The 17,424-nt window shown below is 35.8% G+C and overlaps 1 protein-coding gene across 1 annotated transcript; it reads left to right on the top strand.

The window, feature by feature from the left end:
• The first annotated feature begins 515 nt into the window (after positions 1-515).
• LOC123670489 (N-acetylgalactosaminyltransferase 6) lies at positions 516-14,727 on the top strand. The gene is made up of 13 exons (XM_045603983.1): positions 516-1,185; positions 1,334-1,549; positions 2,306-2,357; positions 4,525-4,836; positions 5,144-5,332; positions 5,669-5,846; positions 6,921-7,038; positions 7,548-7,658; positions 9,882-10,040; positions 10,883-10,945; positions 11,909-12,045; positions 13,656-13,767; positions 14,484-14,727. Exons 2-13 carry the CDS (start codon positions 1,343-1,345, stop codon positions 14,679-14,681), a joined length of 1,836 nt encoding a protein of 611 aa, XP_045459939.1. The 5' UTR covers positions 516-1,185; positions 1,334-1,342; the 3' UTR covers positions 14,682-14,727.
• The last annotated feature ends 2,697 nt before the right edge of the window (positions 14,728-17,424 follow it).

Here is a 17,424-nt window from a genome sequence, read left to right as displayed (position 1 = left end):
CAATGACGAAAGCTGCAAAGGAAGCGCTACACTTAAAACAGCTTTCGGAAGATATTGGAGTGGTTAAACAAGCTGTACCAATCTACAACGATAATTTAGCTGCACAGAAGTTAGCAAACAATTTAATGACTGGAAAAAAGTCAAAGCACATAAGCATAAGAGAACACTTTATAAGAGACTGTGTCCAAAAGAAACTGATAATGATTCGTTATAAGGACACAGACAATATGGAAGCAGATCTTTTAACAAAGGCCTTAACCCAGCCAAGGTTAATGAAACTGCTGAAGATGATAGGGGTCACTCAGACATGAGGGTCCGGGGTGTGAGGGTTAGGAGGAGTGTCACAGAGCACACTAGCTTGCGATATAAACTACTCTCTATAAAAACAACGCCCGCGGTGATTTTTACGACCCCGAGCCCTCCCAGAGGACTCCCCTTCTTCCTTCGCGGCCGGTGTCTATAGTACCCGGCCCCTCTCACCGGTGACGCTGTAAGGCCACAAGGCCGCTAGGGCCATCAGTACTCTATATATCATCAGTATACTATTCGAAAAAAAAAAAAAAGATTTTCACGTTAGTCTTAATGGACCAGCAATTTTAGTGAAACACACCGAATATATCTATATCTGTAATAGTCACTAGTATCTAGTTCCTAGGTACTAGATACCACATACCTATTTTACCAACTTTGACATTTTTGTTGTTGTTTCTTGTCAAATCAGGTTTTAAAAACACTGAAAAACATACCTACTCTTTGTAAAAAACTTGATAGGCGATAGGCTGCTCAAATTCTTTAGATAGGCTGAATTATAACTGAGTCGTTGCAGTTAGTCTATTAATGTGCACAATAAAATAATTAAAATACAGTTTAATGCTAGAGTTTCTTGTTAAAGAGTTATTAAGAAATTTATTATGTGAAAATAATATTTTGTACAAAATATATCTACGTGTTATCGAGACGTCGATAGTAAAAAAAATATTTACTCGTTAAATTTAGCTTTATGCTTAACGTTTATAATCTAATCTAAATATTTCCTAGAACTGCTAATTGAATAAGTGTATTTTACTATCTGTTATCGATAATATATTTAATTTTCGTGTTAATTTTTGATTTACTTAAATAGTCAAAGTTTAATTTCAATTCATCTATTAGTGAAATATTAAATTTGAAAGTATAAGAAATAAGGTATGTATATATATTCTTTTAGTCTTAAATTGTTAGATTTTTGCTGTTTAATTTTATGTAATTTTGTAGTATAAAAAAAAAATAGTAGTTTTATTTTGTGTTTAAATTACCAATATTTCTAAATATAATTATTAACTTTTTGTTACAGAATATACACATGTTAGTGATGAGGCGATTCTGTTTTAGGATTTTAAGGCTCCGTAACCTTTTAGCTATCACCTTACTATTAATTTTACTCTACATAATAAAAAATAACACTGAAGTCAGAACAATAGCAGATGTTGCCAAACCAGTGCAGAAGACATTACAAAAATTTTTACAAAGAGAAAATGATAAGGGGTACTTCGTGCCTACTAGTTTAAAGGTGAGATTTTTATTTTAATAACATATAAAATAGGATATTTGTTGCTGCTGGAATATTAGATATAATGACAATCATAATATGCTTTATATGTACTAAACTACTGTATATAAACTGTAATAATTGATTTTGTGATTATGAAAACTTAAAAAGTTATTCCTGCTATTCATTCACTGCCATTATCCACCAATCTGAAGTGGATCAGCATGGTGAATTAGGCTTCAATAGTAAAATAATTAAGGTAGGAGACCGCAGGACATATCATGCCCAAAATTTCGAGTAGCCCAACTGGTGAAGTGAATCGACTTTAGGAGACCACAGCTAAATAATACTGTTTTCAAACAGTTTTGTGTTCCTGTAGTGAGTAAGGTGACCAGAGCTCCTAGAGGGATAGGGGGTAGGGTCAGTAATGTTTGTGTTGCTTCTGAGGTTGGATGGTGCAGTATACAGGTAACAAGTACACAGGTATAGATTACAGATAAGCTACCATCAGATGAGCCGTGTGCTTGTTTGTCAACCTAGTTGTATAAAAAAAAAAAGTAATCTAGAGATGTTCAGCAGTGGGACATTACAAGCTAAATTGTTTCATATTGTATCACTTTTGTGAAGTTTTAAAACCAAGTTAATGTAAAATAAACACATTGGTGTTATAATAAGGTAGGTTCAATAGAGCCTCTATTTGTGTTCATTATTAAAATACTAAAAAAAAACAAAAACATTTTTTTATCCATTCAATAATACATATTTATGTACTTTCAGAAAATTGATTGGCACAATTATCAACAAATTGAATACGAGAGAAAACGAGATGGTAAGCTTTCTATAATATAGTTTTAGAATATATTATATATATTTATTATACAACCTTTAATTAATTATTACCTTAAAAGAAACTAACATTAATTATAAATATTTTTTAACTTACTTCAAAAAAGGAGGAGGTTACTCAATTTGATCGTATATATATATATAGATGAATCTGATGATGGAAAATCGTAGTGACAACTAGTGCATTTGTTAATGTTTTTTTGTCTACTTATGTTGTATTACTTGTCAATGTAATTGAAGTCAGTTTTTTTTTCATTTGCGAGCAAACACAATTATCTTAATATTAATTAATACATACTGAAAACATATCTATGTTATTTAATTATTAATATCTATTAATATTGTGGTTCCTGTTTCAAGAGATAGCTCATAATGTGTAATAGATGATAAAAAGTATTTTAAAATATATGTAAAATTCAATAGGTATATAGTAATGTTTTAGGTTTAACATTATGTTTTTGTCTGGTTTAGGTTACTTATTATTTGATTTTAACATGGTCATTCAAATCATTTAAAGCTATTTGAAGCTATGAGGTAATAATACATATTCATTCATTCATTCATTACAGCCTATACAGTCCACTGCTGGACATAGGCCTCCACAAGTTTACGCCAAAAATAACGTGAACTCATGTGTTTTGCCCATAGTCACCACGCTGGGCAGGCGGGTTGGTGACCGCAGTACTGGCTTTGTCGCACGAAGACGCTGCTGCCCGTCTTCGGCCTGTGCATTTCAAAGCCAGCAGTTGGATGGCTATCCCGCCATCGGTCGGCTTCTTAAGTTCCAAGGTGGTTGTGGAACCTTGTTATCCCTTAGTCGCCTCTTACGACACCCACGGGCAGAGAGGGGGTGGCTAAATTCTTTAGTGCCGTAGCCACACAGCACGTGCCGTAGCCACATATAATACATATAAAGTCTGTTCAACGAGAAGAGATACCAAATGTAAACAAAGCCCATCATTTTTTCGTAGCGACGACGGAACAAACAAAATATAATCTATCTCTTTCTATCTTGTTTGTTTGCTATCTGCTGCACGTCTCTCTGCAAGGTCGAACGATATTTTAACTGGCCTTGAAAACAATCGGACCGCGTACGGCCCTTTGAATTTGTATTATTTATTTTTATTTCATTTCGTGTCCTGAAGCGCTCGGGTGATTTTTATATTTCGATAATTATTATTTAAGAAGTATCAAATATTAAATACATAATTATATTTAATAAATTATATTTAATTTAGTAATTACAAAATATAAATATATTTTACATTTAAAATTTTTGTGTAAGTAAAAAAAAAGGTTACAAAACCCTGCATAGTTGAATGACCTCGCATTTGGTTTGTTTACATTTGGTATCTCGGCTCATTGAACGCACTATAGGTGATATCAAATATTAAAAAAAAAAACATTCTTTTAAAAAAATTCAATTCAGAGTAGCGAAATAAATATTTAATCTAGAAATAACTAAGACTAACTATATACATACATACATACATACTACAACAACCTAGGGATCTTTAAGTCACGAGTGAACAGGTTACTTCTAGGTAAGCGTGCTTTTTGTATGCATTCTCACTTAATGCGCTTCAGCCTATAATATCCCACTACTGGGCATAGGCCTCTTTCCCCATGTAGGAGAAGGATCAGAGCTTAATCCACTACGCTGCTCCATTGCGGGTTGGCAGATATATTCCCTACTATGAGTAACGATCGCTATCAGGTGTACACGATAACAACCGAGACCGACGGCTTAACGAGCTCTCCGAGGCACGGTGGGGAGACCCACAAGGACTGCACAAACACCCAGACCACGGCAAACACCTGTATGGCCAATACAAATGCTTGTCATGTGCAGGGATTGAACCCGCAACCGCCAGCGCAATAGGTACAATCCATGGCTGTAACCGTTGCGCCAACGCGTGTCACTTCACTTAACATCAGGTGAAATAGTGGTCAAACGCAAGCCTATCTTAATATAAAAAAAAGTCTCAGTGTGGCAGCGTTTGTGTAGCGAAAAATTGTCTTTATCAAAAAAAATTCAGAATAGACAATTACCTCAAAATTTAAAGATAAGGAATGAGATTTCAGCCTTTAGTAGCGTCTGCTTATCGTCGAATTAACATATATTAATATGTATCTTCTAATTTCTTTAGGTATCGGCGAACATGGCCTACCTGCTCACCTTCCAGAAAAAGACTCTGCGATAGAGAAAGATCTCTACGCCGTGAATGGCTTTAATGGAGCACTCAGTGACAAAATACCACTTAATCGCTCATTACCGGATATACGTCATCAAGGTTGTCAAAAGAGATTGTACATAGAATCGTTACCCACAGTCAGCGTGGTTGTGCCTTTTCACAATGAACACTGGAGTACGTTGCTCAGAACGGCATACAGTGTCCTCAACAGATCGCCTACGTTCTTGATTAAGGAGGTGTTTTTAGTGGACGATGCTAGTACAAAAGGTAATTGTTTTTTTCACTTTTTAAGTCCCACTTCTACCTCTACCCCTATCCTACTATTACTACTACTATACTATACTTATATAACGTCACTTCTTATCCATATGAGAGAAGCCATGGGTAAGGATTTACTTCTAGAATACTGTACTTCAGTAATTATCCATTTATTATGAGTAACTGGAATTGCTTAATAATGGTATCCTCTAAATATTGTATACATAAATATTTGACCTTGACAACTAGTTTAGTTTATTATTATCCATTTTGTACATCATATTTTTTTTTAAGGCTTTTATTTGTTTATTTTCAGATTTCCTTAAGCAAAAGTTAGAGGATTATTTATCGAAGCACTTGCCTAAAGTCAAAGTTATTCGCTTGGAGACACGTAGTGGACTAATAGCTGCTAGATTAGCCGGAGCTAAACAGGCAAGCGCTGATGTTCTTGTGTTTTTGGATTCGCACACTGAAGCTAATGTGAATTGGCTGCCACCACTGCTAGGTCTGTTTATGTATACATATGTATATGTATATGTATATATATTGCTAGAATATATATATCTACAGGAATGTATTTCTTGTACTTCTATTAAAGAGGGGAAACTACTAAATATTTCCCAGTTTCATTTAAATGTGATGTACCAAAGTATACAACTAGCTAATAAACTGGAATTACTGTTAAATCTTTTTTTTTTCTCTACAATTTCCAAATTAAATTGATTTCGGACACATTTCAAAAAGTTTTCAATTATTATTTACTATTTTATTTATTACTTGCCTGTTTAGTACCTACATAACTAAAGTATCTTATCTAACTTTCCTTCTTGACGTACACCAGAGCCGATAGCGCTGGACTACCGCACCGTGGTGTGCCCGTTCATCGACGTGGTCGCGTACGACACGTTCGAGTACCGCGCGCAGGACGAGGGCGCGCGCGGCGCCTTCGACTGGGAGCTGTTCTACAAGCGGCTGCCCGTGCTGCCGCGCGACGAGGAGAACATGCCGGAGCCCTTCGAGTTGGTCTCTTACGCTCAGCATTATCATTATCACACTCACACTCAGAATCACAGTTAAGCTCAGACTCGCACTCAGACTCGCACTCAGACTCGCACTCAGACTCGCAGTCAGACTCGCACTCAGATTCGCACTCAGACTCGCACTCAGACTCGCACTCAGACTCGCACTCAGACTCGCACTCAGACTGGCACTCAGACTGGCACTCAGACGCGCACTCAGACTCGCACTCAGACTCGCACTCAGACTCGCACTCAGACTCACTCACACTTAGAATCACATGCGCACTCGCACTCACACATTCTGACTCTCACTAACTCACAATCTCGCTCAACATCAGTTTCTCAAATGTCGTTTATGCAAATACAATACTTCACAGCACATCACAGCAGCCTTATGCAGTCCACTACTGGTCCTCCACAAGTTCACGCCAAAAATAACGTAAATTCATGTGTTTTGCCCAGTCACCACGCTGGACTTGGCTAGATGCCGCGTTGGCGCAACGGTTACAGCCATGGATTGTACCTGTTGCACTAGCGGTTGCGGGTTCGATCCCCGCACATGACAAACATTTGTATTAGCCATACAGATGTTTGCCGTGGTCTGGGTGTTTGTGCAGTCCTTGTGGGTCTCCCCACCGTGCCTCGGAGAGCACGTTAAGCCGTCGGTCCCGGTTGTTATCATGTACACCTGATAGCGATCGTTACTCGTAGTAGGAATATATCCGCCAACCCGCATTGGAGCAGCGTGGAGGATTAAGCTCTGATCGACTGACCGAAAGCTTTCTTTCTTTCCAATCAATTTTTAAATTTTCCGTTTGCCCACAATATATGACAAATCTTTCAAAATGTCATGTGTTAGCAGTGTTTTTTTTTTCGTTGAATGCATTTGCACAACAGTCCAATGAGAGCATAATTATGTAACTCGCACAATCGGCATATTACTGACGTATACTATAATTACAAACCAAACTTCTACATTTACACGTACACGCGCTTCAATGTCGAACTACCCTCATGTTTTTCTTTAATTTTTTTTTTAAATATTTTTTTAATCATCATATCTTGTATCAACAGGAGTCCAGTAATGGCGGGGGGTCTGTTCGCGATTTCTCGGGTATTTTTCTGGGAGCTGGGAGGTTACGACGCGGGTCTTGACATATGGGGCGGTGAACAGTACGAGCTTAGCTTTAAGGTAGGTTCATTTCGTTGTCATTGGATAAATTGTAAAATAGAAAAAATTGTGTGTTTAATTCTTAATTGTATATGTATGGGTATATTGACCGCTCGACGATAGAGAAATCCCTTTTCGCATCGTGCAGGGTTTCCAAACATAAATTAATTTTGTTTACAAATTAAAAATAAATGTAGTAAAAAAGTGCTTAAGTACGAGTACTCCCCAGTGACCACGTGCCGTAAATTTACGTAAATGTGATATTAATGTGACATAAGATAAATAAACACAAATTTTATATCATCACATTTACGTAAATTGATTTCATGTGTTGACTGGATCATTGAGCTTCTATATGTATAATATCCATTAAATGTTGAAGTAGAGTTGAGTCTGTTTGGTCAGCGCTCATTATAGCCATAACCGTTTACATAATTTTTCGACACTTCATAATCTTACTAAGTAGATTATAAAATAATTCATATTTATTATAACCTTTTGAAATATATCTCGTGTCTATTTGTTCTTAGATATGGCAGTGTGGCGGTCGTATGTTAGACGCGCCTTGTTCCCGTGTGGGCCACATATACCGGAAGTTCGCTCCCTTTCCCAACCCAGGACATGGAGATTTTGTTGGAAGGGTAGTTTTTATATTTATTTTGTGATAAATTACTTGATTTTTAAAGTAAAATTTCTTAACGCACGCTTCACTTGGGAAGTAAGCTGGTGAATTTTTGATGAGAGCGTTATAAAAGTGTGATCGGGATGTGTGGGCGGGGATTTAAGTTAGTGAAAATAGATAGAGAGTTACGTTTCGTATATTACTGTAGAAGCTAAAGAAGCCTTACTTCAGTTGTGTGGTCTAAAGTATACTCGTTTTTAATATATTTGGTAAATCTTATAACACAAGTTTTATAATATTTAATAGATGTAATAGATGATCGTTATTTTAAGTCTTTAAATATAAGTCGTATGTTAAGAGTAAAATAATTGTGTTTGCTCGCAAACGAAAAAAAACCGACTTCAATTACATCGACGAGTAATACAACGTAGACCGACGAAAAAATAGTCAAGTAACTACGCGTTATCAAAGAGTACTCAAAAAGTAGTTATCTGATCTCGATAAAATTTATATGTGACCACATGATAAACATCAGCTTTCGATTAAATCAAAAATTATCAAAATCGGTACACCCAGTAAAAAGTTATAGCGGATTTTCGAGAGATTCCCTCGATTTCTCTTGGATCCCATCATCAGATCCTGGTTTCCTTATCATGGTACCAAACTAAAGATACCCCTTTCCAACAAAAAAAGAATTTCCAAATTGGTACATCCAGTAGAAAGTTATGCGGTATAATACAACGTAGGTCGACGAAAAAAGCGTCAAGTAAAAACGCATGATTAGATATAACTCGAAAAGTAGTTGTTAGATCTCACACACTTCAGCCTATCGCAGTCCACTGCTGGACATGGCTGGTCTGTGTTTCCAGAAAATTATAACCTGGGGATCTTTAAGTCGCGAGTGAATAGGTTACTTCTAGGTAAGCGTGCTCCATCTTAGACCGCATTTTCACTTATCATCAGGTGAAATAGTGGTCAAACGCAAGCCTATCTTAGTATAAAAAAAAAAAAAAAAAAAAAACAGGCCTCCCCAAGTTCGCGCCACACATCCCGGTCTTCCGCAATCCTCATCCAGCCTACACCGGCAATCTTACGTAGATCGTCGGTCCAACGGGCCGGAGGACGTCCCACACTGCATTTGCCAAGTCGCGGTCTCCACTCTAGGACCCGTCTACTCCAACGGCCATCGGTCCTGCGACACAGATGACTAGCCCACTGCCACTTCAACTTGCTAATTCTGTGGGTTATGTGGGTTACTTTCGTTCTCTCGCGGATAGTCTCATTTCTAATCCTGTCTTTGAGAGAGACCCCAAGCATAGCCCGTTCCATTGCACGTTGAGCGACTTTAAACTTGTGGACCAGTCCCTTGGTCAGTGTCCACGTCTCGGCTCCGTATGTTAACACAGGCAGGACGCATTGCTCGAAAACTTTTGTCTTCAAGCATTGCGGAATCTTCGAAGTGAAGACTCGACGGAGTCTGCCAAACGCCGCCCAGCCCAACCGAATCCTCCTATGTTAGATCTCAAATAAATTTAAATGGGACCAATTGACACACACCACCTTTCGATTAAAAAAAAAAATGTCGAAATAGGTTTCACCCGGTCAAAAGTTCTCCTCCTTTTTTGGAAGTCGGCTAAAAATAGCATTTGAATCGAAGCATTGATTATAGAATACCTTCCAAAAATCACTTTCAGAATACCTTCCACATACAAAATTGGACCTGTTACAGTTTTATTATACTTTAATCACTTGAAATTGTAGTGTATCGAGGAAAATAATACGTTCCAATAACGTAATTGAGGTAGGACACAACAGGGAATATCCTGTTCAAAACGTGGAGCAGCCCGACAGGGAAAGTACCTCAACTATACAGAAGACCACAGTTTAATAATACTTCTTTCAAGCAGTGTGTTCTTGTGGTGGGTAAGGTGACCAAAGCTCCTGAGGAGGATTATAATAATAATAATAATATCTTTATTTCACAAAGTTAGAACTATATTAGAATGATAATGTGGCAACAATATCAGAAGTAATGAGATTAGAGGTTTATCCTGAGGAGGATTGGAGTAGGTTCTGCAACACGCTTGCGATGCTTCTGGTGTTACAGGCATCTATAAGCTACGGTAATTGCTTACCACCAGGTGAGCCGTACGCTTCCTTACTGTCCTAGTTGTGTAAAAGAAAACAGTAATAATGTTATTTGACAATATTTGTCTATGTCATATAAAAATATTTATTACAGAACTACCGACGCGTAGCTGAGGTATGGATGGACGAGTATGCTCAGTACCTCTATCGACGTCGGACTCACTACCTTCGAATAGACCCCGGGGACCTCTCCGAGCAGAAGGCCTTGAGGGAACGACTGCATTGCAAACCTTTCCGCTGGTTCATGACACAGGTATACACACGTATGACTTGCTTACATCTTCTTCCTCGTTCCCTCAATAATGAGGATCGCGACCACGAATGATATGTCTCCATTGAAGGTGATCGTAAGCAGCTTTTATTGCAAGATGCAAGCTGCCTCCCACCGTATTCGATGACATAAGACCATGTTGCTGGTGTCCTCCCTTTGGCGCGTTTCCCTTCAACTTGACCCAGTATTATAAGCTTCTCAAGACTATGCTTAGGAGACCGCATAATGTGCCCGAAGAAGGTAAGGGCCCGCTCTATGCAGATCGTTGAGAGTCGCTTGGTCGCTTGACATACATCTACTAAACATAAAAAAAAGTGTGGAGACATAAATATTAATTTCAAGTTCTAGTCGAGATAAAAAGAAAGTAACTATTGGGGTAGAACTTTTTTATACTACACAATGATTCATAAATAATAATAACAATCATCACTTAGATCCATTATACACTGTATAGCGAGTGTACATAAAATCTTACTCCACACATTTTCGTTACGGACGTTTTTTTGCCGACTAAAAATATTTCCCGAAGTTGCTATGAGAAATATTGCTGAGGTTAGATAGATGAGATTGAAATTAGGTATTTCTGTTCAAGTTCTTACCAGATCTCGGCATGACTTGTTGGTTCTTGTAATTATTAAAAATGGGCCTGGTCCCTATTCCCTCGTTCACTATTTTTCCTTGTCAAAAGTCGACAAATATGAAATTGAAGTATATATAAGTGTAGGTGTTTTACTGATAAGAAACTTCTATTGTTTAAATTTTAAATAGGGATTATCAATTTATTATTTATTACGTTATCTAATTGATGTTTTAATTTCTTTCAGATTGCATTCGATTTAACAGCTAAATATCCACCAGTTGAACCAAATCCTTTCGCGGAAGGGCAGGTGAGTTACTACAGGTTTTGTTATTCATTACTTCAATTAAATGGCTACTCTATAGTCTGTTCCCCCTTTGTGTTCTTGTTCTTGTTCTGGTTCTGGTCACCGTTGTAACCGACGGTCCACAACAATGCTTTTGAGCAGTCGTTTTAATTAATTAGCTGAGTAATCTTTACTTTATTGATTAATTATTTGGTGTTTATTATTTAAAATGTAGTTGTGGTGTACAATAAAGTATAAATAAATAAATAATTAAAGTTTTCTGGGCGAGATTACATCGGCAGCCTATCAAATGTGCGTCGATATGTGTATTATTTTGCATATTTACTAAGTCCATTGTCATTAACCACGTGAAGGTACATATTTCTTATGCCAGATCTTAGACTAACTTATATCTATTGAGCTTATTTACTTGATCAGCCCATTGTAGTTTGTAGTGATTTAAGTGACTTTCTGCTCCGGGGGCTGTGGTTGCGATTTCCACCCCAAATCTGGGTGAAATATATAATATTTACTTATATATGTATTATATTATTTCTATGTATTTATTAAAAAAAGTTAATCATAACAGTCAGCTCTTACCCGAAACATAAGCATTAAGTTGCTTACCTTAAAGAGACGGCTGTGCGTGTATGTTTAAGATATTTAATTATAACACCAGAGTGTTCCAGCCGCTTATAGGCAAGGGTAATCGCTTACCATTAAGTGGGCCGTACGCTTGTTTGCCGAATTGCCGACCTAGTTGTATAACGAGTGTGCCTTAGACCACACGACTGAAGTAAAACTTCTGCACAAAAGGCCTGCACTGTGTCTTAGATACACGAAATGTAATTGGCTAGGAGAGATGAGATTGGCTAAGAAAGAAAATATGTGCTCGCACCGTTGTGGTCAGCTTGACTTAGGGATCAAGCGTTCGTAAAGCGGTTTGAGCTCAAACAAGGCAAGTTCTAACCGCGGTGGCGTGTCCAGATAAGGCCGGCGACACACCCGCAGTTCTGCGCGGACGCGCACCGCGGCGCGCAGCTGGAGCGCGTCCTCCTGAAGGCCTGCACTCGCGCCGTCGCCGCCGAGCAGGACTTCCAGCTGTCCTGGCACAAGGATATCAGGTATACGCGATACGGCTATATATTCAACTGAGGTAGGGCACAGCAGGAATTTGCTGCTCAAAATATGGAGCAGCCCGACTGGGGTAGTACGACCTTACAGAAGATCGCAGCTAAATAATACTGTTCTCAAGCAGTATTGTGTTCCTGTTGGTGAGTAAGGTGACCAGAGCTCCTGGGCGATTGGGGAATGGGTCGGCGCTTCCGATGCTTCTGGTGTTGCAGGCGTCTATAAGCTACGGTAATCGCTTACCATCAGGTGAACCGTACGCTTGTTTGCCGATCTAGTGACATAAAAAAAAATCGACTGACAAAAAAAAAATTAAAACAGGCAATGAAGGGTCAAGCTAGGGAAATATATATATATATATATATATATATATCATAAATATATTTTCATAATTATATATATATATATTTTACTTTTCTTTATTCATATATATATATATATATGAATAAAGAAAAGTAAAATTGCTTATCATCTGAAATTATTACTTTTGATTCTTCGGTACATACCGCTATTACTATGGTTATTATCATAAAATATCTAATAGCGATCGCTACTCATAGTAGGGAATATATCCGCCAACCTGCAGTGGAGCAGCGTGGTTGATAAAGCTCCAATACTTCTCCTACATGGAGAAAGAGGCCTATGCCCAGCCATGGGATGTTACATGCTGAATCGTATCATCACGGATATAGTATATCTATTATGCGTATTATATTTAGTAGTAATACATTTTTTTATTGGTAATTAGGGTTCCGTATTCAAAGGGTAAAACGGGACCCTATTACTAAGACTCTGCTGTCTGTGCATCGATCCGTCCGTCTGTCACCAAGCTGTATCTCACGAAGCGTGGTTAGACAGTTTTCATAGATGATGTATTTATGTTGCCGCTATAACTACAAACACTAAAATAATAAAATAAATATTTAAGGGGGGCTCCCATACAACAAACGTGATTTTTTTTGCCGTTTTTTAGATAACTAGCTGACCCGCCAAACGTTGTTTTGCCAATAAACAATCTACTATAAGTGTGCGGGGATTTACTTATAATCGAAAGCGTTGTAGACAATGAAAGTATGCTTTATTTAGTTTAATCTTTTTTAAAGTAACGAATATATCTTAAACTACAATTTTCGATATCTATCTAAACATCTGTTTGCTGGATGAGAGGTGACAACGATGGACATCTAGCGGGTATAACTGATCGATTGGTAGTTAATCAGTTATCGACCGACGAAGGCAGGAGATCAAATTGAATTAAGAAAAAAAAATCATAATTAAAGGAAATTATTAAAAATAATAAAAAATAGAAATAGCGATGGAAGCCATTTCGAAGGAGTTTAACTACAAACACCGCGACATGAGAATTTTATATATTAGACGGTACGGAACCCTTCGTACGCGAGTCCGACTCGCATTTGGCCGATTTTTTAGTTCTTTTCGACAGCGTCTCTTTTATACTATAACTATTATTTTTTTTATCTAGCTACTTTTGCTGCTTTCCTTAAATATATATATATATATATATATATATATATATATATATATATATATATATATATATATATATATATATATAAATAAATATGTAAATAAATATTCGCAGATCCAAAAATCGTAACATGTGCTGGGATGTTCCCGACTCGTCTCCGAAGAGTCCCATCCTTCTCTATAACTGTCACCTTGGCGGCGGAAACCAGCTGTGGCGGTACTACCCGGTAAGAATAAAATATTCTATACCAATTATTTATAACATCCGCCCTGGTGTAGTGGTGCGACAACACCGACGGTTTGCGGGTTCGAGTCCCGCTCGGGATGAATATTTGTGTTTATACCATGTCTCCCCACCGTATCTTGAAGAGCACGTTAAGCCGTCGGTCCCGGTTGTTATCATGTACACCTGATAGCGATCGTTACTCATAGCAGGGAATATATCCGCAGTATAGTAGCGTGGTGGATTAAGCTCTGATCCTTCTCCTACATTAGAAAAGAGGCCTATGCCCAGCAGAGTATATTACAGGCTGAAGCGATATTATTTTACGGTCATTGACTCAAATTCAACATTCACTTGCTGTGACCAGCGAACACAGCGCCATAAACCATCGCCATGTGATTTGTGTGAAGACAAATATAACTTAAGCTTGTTTGCCAAAATTAAAAAAAAGTTATAGAAAATCAATATCAATATATACCTATTTATTTATTATATTTTTATTTTTTATATTCTATATTTTGTATTATTTTTCCTTAAACCGTAAGTGTTTAAATTTTTTTAGAATATGCAGACGACCTAATGTCTATAGCGCATGCTGTAACTACCTTTGAGAAGAATAATATGTATATTTAATACCTAAGCATATTACTTATTGTAATTTCTTTAACATGTAATTCTGTTGATGGTTATTATTAAATAAAATAAATAAAATATTTTCAGGACACAAAACGCCTAAAGCACGGTACAAACGATAACTGTCTAGACTGGGACCCACCGACCAGATCTCTATACATAAAACCTTGTGATGATTCAGACACTCAGATGTGGGTTATCGATAACGTTGATCAAGATATGATGGCTCAGTGGGACACCGTTGCTAAGAGAGTTACCGGCCCTGTCGAGCCGTATACAGACTAATATTACTTATGTACAGTTACAAGAGGCATTTAAATTATATGACATTTCTAAGATTTATATTTAAAAAAATCAGTCCAATTGATTTGAGTGTATAACTGTATTGTGCCTGAACAAATTATTACAGAATTACACACAAAAAAAACATGATATTATTGTTTTGTATACAGGTGGGATTCAAGTGAAAGGCTTTCAATCACACATATTTATATGTATATCTAACTAATCTAAATGAAAAGCCGGTTTTTTTGTTTGGTGATACTATGAAAACTACTGAACCGATTGAAATAATACTTATACCATAAGATGCAGCGTGTCACATACGCTATGTCGAAGATATTTACAAAATGTGAAGAAAATATAAGCAGTAGCTTAAGTTCAAATCAAGCAAATGGTATTAGTAGTTAATGTAAAGCTATCTTATGCCAAAACCGGTCATTGGTTTCGTCGAGCACTATAATTCTTATATATAAAATTATCGTGTCACAATGTTAGTTACAATACTCCTCCGAAACGGCCGGACCGATTTTTATGAAATTTTGTGTGCATATCGGGTATGTCTGATAATCGGCCAACATCTATTTTTCATAACCCTAAGTTATAAGGGGTTATTAAGGGGGTTAATAACATATATGGCAAAACAACGTTTGCGGGGTCAGCTAGTGTTATGAGGAGATGAGGAAAGTGAAAGGTAGTCCATAAAATGACATACACTAATTTTGAAACAGTAGTTTAGGCACAACATAGATTTACAACTGAATTTACTTTAAATCATAGACAACTTAGCTCCGTCAATGTTTTTTTTTTGTGAAAAATATATAAAGTGTAAAATATATAAAGTTAAAAGGTACTAAACGAGAAACTATTTTTTTAATTGTAAGATATGAGAATTCGAAAACACTCGACGTTAAACGTGAGTCATAGACAATATAGACTGGTGAAGATTTTTTTATTCTGATGCAAAAAATAATTTCATTAAGTAATAAAAATATTTCTACGTTTTTACTGTTTACTGGTTATATGCGAGTCATTGATATTGTATAACTTTAATCGATTTACATGTACTGTAATCAAATGTGTTCAATGTGAATTGTCTTGTAAACTTTTTATATAGTACTCAAACCAACAGATAAGGAAAGTTAGGTAAGTGATTTTCTAATTCATTAAAAAAAAATTTCACATTTTTTTCACTGTATTTTTATATTTGTATATAATGTTATTTATATAATTATATATAATAAATTTAGGTTATTCCGTTAAATAATGGTAAAATATGCAATATGTGAGGTTTTAGTTGGTAAATAAATCTTAAGAAATAATTGACACACTTCAAAGTGAAGTATTTGGAACTAATGACGTAGGCTCGGTACAGTAAATACTGTGTGCAGAATTTAATATAATTTGAGTCAAGTGTGCGTAAAGAAGTTTTACTAAAAACATATATATTTATATGTTAACATTGAATATCAATGACTTAAAAATTTTATGCCAAATCGCTTGCTAGATTTCCTTGATTTCTAGTCGAAGTTAATCGGGAGTAATGTAACATGAGTCACTAGCTAATGATCGTTTGTTACTGGATATATGTAATGGATTCTAATTAATTTGGTAATTTAGTAACGTTGATCTCTAAGTATATTTTCGCTTAGTATCTTCGTAGGGTTCAAGGGGTTGAAAGCTTAGACAAAATTGTCAATGTATTTCGGCGATATTATTTTTTATAAGAATAACTCTTGATCAGTTATAAATTTATAATAAAGAAATAGCTAAGTCAACTAAAAAATAAATTTAATAATATGTAGTTATAGCAACACTAAGATAAAAAAGAAATTTTCTATATTTTATTATAGACAATATAGAGGAAATTATTAAAGTAGCTTGATTAAAAACTTTTTGTATATTGTCGAGTAAGAGATTTAAAAAGTTAATTGACTATTAAGACTTTAGCTGGTTCGTGTTAAGTATTGAAAAATGTAAATTTTATGGTAAATGTGTGCTATTTATGTTGTAAACTTTTAGAAATGTATATTTTTATAGTATAAAGTATGTTGTGATGAGGTTTGAGTTATCTAAAAAGAGGTAGAAAGTTACTTAAAAAGAAAAATGAAATAAATCGATCTAACGTTATGGTTAAAAATTTTATATTCAAAAATTATAGTTGCAATATAGTTTTGTCTATTTTGTGATTGTGACACCTCAGAGGTTAACCTTAAAACAGGTTGCTTTGTATGTCAACTGTTTTAAGGGAAAACTTCTCCCAGATTAATGTGTTATGTTCCTCATAGGATCTACCAAATCTTGTAAATTTTATAATTTTTTTAAAATAATACAGCAATTGTAAACATTTTTTTAGAAGTACATCTGTACACCTTCGATAAATCGAGTTGACTTGGTTTTTCTTGGACTCGTTTTTTAGTTGATTATATAATTTGTACCGGATTAAATATTATGTTGTTGCCATATATACGAAAAACACAAAATAATCATGGCCATGACTTCACGATCCCTTTGTCTATTGTCTGCATTTATATGATAATGTCTACTTGTAATGTATTTTTTTAACTTTTAATATAACCCCGAAAATAATAATATGTATTACTTATTATTATTGTATAGTTTTTAAGACTTTCTTTATAAGCTCTAAAATATTTAGTTTTAAAAACTTTTTGACATTACAATTGGAAAGACAAATGCTGGATTTAAAAGAATTATTTTATAACTGTTCAGTTTACTGTGAAATATTCCA

This window comes from Melitaea cinxia, chromosome 4, assembly GCF_905220565.1.
Source record: "Melitaea cinxia chromosome 4, ilMelCinx1.1, whole genome shotgun sequence".
NCBI lineage: Eukaryota > Metazoa > Arthropoda > Insecta > Lepidoptera > Nymphalidae > Melitaea > Melitaea cinxia.
The sequence above is the reverse complement of the archived record's forward strand: the minus strand, read 5'-3'. Positions and strand labels throughout refer to the sequence as shown.